The 2,247-nt window shown below is 42.4% G+C and overlaps 1 protein-coding gene across 1 annotated transcript; it reads right to left on the bottom strand.

Annotated features, from left to right (window-relative positions):
* Positions 1-548: 548 nt before the first annotated feature.
* On the bottom strand, positions 549-1,417 carry LOC112072082 (cytochrome P450 26B1-like). Its single transcript, XM_070439638.1, has one exon. It carries the CDS (start codon positions 1,391-1,393, stop codon positions 1,013-1,015), a length of 381 nt encoding a protein of 126 aa, XP_070295739.1. The 5' UTR covers positions 1,394-1,417; the 3' UTR covers positions 549-1,012.
* Between the last annotated feature and the right edge of the window lie 830 nt (positions 1,418-2,247).

The following is a 2,247-nucleotide window of genomic DNA, read 5'->3' as shown; positions in this document are numbered from 1 at the left end:
CTATCTATCTATCTATCTCTCCTATCTCTCTCACCTTCTATCTCTATCCCTCCTATCTCTCTCTCTCTCTATCTCTCTCCTATCTCTCTCTCCTTATATCTCTATCTTCTATCTATCTATCTAGTCTATCTATCTATCTATCTTATCTATCTATCTATCTATCTATCTATCTATCTATCTTTATCTATCTATCTATCTATCTATCATCTATCTATCTATCTATCTCTATCTATCAATCAATCTATCTCTCTCTCTCTCTCTCCATCTCTCTATCTCTCTCTCTCCTATCTCTCTATCCCTTCTCCTATCCCTCTATTTCTCTATCTGTCTCTGGCTTGTTTTTTCACATTGAATCATCTCTCTTCTTGTGCAGATTCCCCACTCTTTTATTCTTTCCAAATGTTCATAAACCATTATACCCTGTTTTATTCATTTCTTTCCCCTCCTCTCTCCCCCCTCTCTCCTTTCTTCTTTCTTTCTTTCTTTCTTTCTTTCTTTCTTTCTTTCTTTCTTTCTTTCTTTCTTTCTTTCTTTCTTTCTTTCTTTCTTTCTTTCTTTCTTTCATCCCTCCATCCAAATACACTCCCCTACGAATCTGTTTCCTAATTGTGCATAACTTCACCTAATGTTACTTTCTCTATTTTTAATTCATTCATTATATTACATCACATTTCAATTTATTCATACACAGTTTTTGTATATTTACTGGAAAACAAAAGGAATAGAGATTATAAACTTTTTTTTGGCAGCTTCTGTTCTTCTTCTTTCTCTCCCAGAAAGTTCTGACAACTGACAACAAAACGACAAAGAGAAGGAATCGGAATTCTGAATGTTCCTTTTTAGAGTTCAAAGGAGACCTACATTCCAATAGATCAGCAGAATGAAAAAAAGGAAAGTAAACCACTCCCAGTCTCCCCATCCTCATTTGTTCTTTCTGTCCTATCCTCCATCCATCCTCCTCTTCACTCTCCTTCCTCCTTCCTCCTTGCTTTGTCCAATCCAGATCAACGATCTACACCGCGGCTCCCAGTAGCTCTTCCGTCTTGATGTCGGCTAGGAGATCAGATGAAATCTCATTCTGGTTAGAATCCAGACCGTAGAACTTCACCTTTAACCCGTCCACCGGATGAACCACCGGCACCGTCACCACTCTGGGAAAGTCCCGGGTCGCCAGCTCAAAGCGGCTGGTGCTGGCCAGCTCGACGGCCAGAATACGGAGGAAGAGAGTGGCGAGCTGTTTCCCGAGACAGGAGCGGACTCCGCCGCCGAACGGGAGGTAGTGGAAGCGTCCCTCCTTGTCCTCGCAGCGTTCCTGGGAGAAGCGGTCGGGGTCGAAGGCGTCCACGTCCTTGAAGACGGCGGAGGTGTCGTGAGTGTCTCTGATGCTGTACATCACACTCCAACCCTTTGGGATCTGTACGCCCTGGGGACAGAGAGAGTCATTTAGAAACAGCACGTTTTCACTTTTCATCCAAATTCATCAGAGAAGAGAAGTAAAGAGAAGACAAAAGACAAGACGACAAAAGACAAGACAAGAGACAAGACAAGAGACAAGACAAGAGACAAGACGACAAAAGACAAGACAAGAGACAAGACAAGAGACAAAAGACAAGAGAACAAACAACAGACAAGAGAGACCAGACAAGGTGACAAGACTGACATAAAGACAAGAAAGAGACAAACAAGAGACAATAGACAGAAGACAGAAGACGACAAAATAGACAAGACAGAGAGACCAAGACAGAGACAAGACAGAGAGAGCAATAGAACGACAAGACAAGACAGAGGAGACAAGACAAGAGACAAGACAAACATAAAAGACAAGCCCGACCAGACAAGTGACAAGAAAAGACCAAGAGACAAAGACAATACAAAAGACAAGACAAGAGAACAAGACAATACAAGAAGAAACAGACCCGAAAGACAAGAGCACAAGACAAGAGAACAAACCACAAGACAAGAGAACAAAGGACAAGAGACAAGAACGAAAGACAAGCAAGACAAGAATATCAAGAGGGCGAAAAAAAGAAGACAAGTTGACACAGATAGATGATAACTAGAGAGAATAGAAGATATAACATATAGTCTCACATCTAAAAACTCAATAGGTCTGCAGGGCTGTCCGCTATAACGGCGCCGTAGAGTACACAGGGCGTGGAAGGAGCCGTGGGTCAAGCCTCAGCGACCCATCCTTGATCACACAGACCAGATACGTTCAGACTAACGATGTGGTTATCCAGGCCCAGT

Source organism: Salvelinus sp. IW2-2015, unplaced genomic scaffold (assembly GCF_002910315.2).
Source record: "Salvelinus sp. IW2-2015 unplaced genomic scaffold, ASM291031v2 Un_scaffold1817, whole genome shotgun sequence".
Lineage (NCBI taxonomy): Eukaryota > Metazoa > Chordata > Actinopteri > Salmoniformes > Salmonidae > Salvelinus > Salvelinus sp. IW2-2015.
The sequence above is the reverse complement of the archived record's forward strand: the minus strand, read 5'-3'. Positions and strand labels throughout refer to the sequence as shown.

What these genes read in the sequence shown, in the direction of transcription:
- LOC112072082 (XM_070439638.1), bottom strand. Translation starts at nt 1,393, where the DNA reads ATGTACAGCATCAGAGACACTCACGACACCTCCGCCGTCTTCAAGGAC.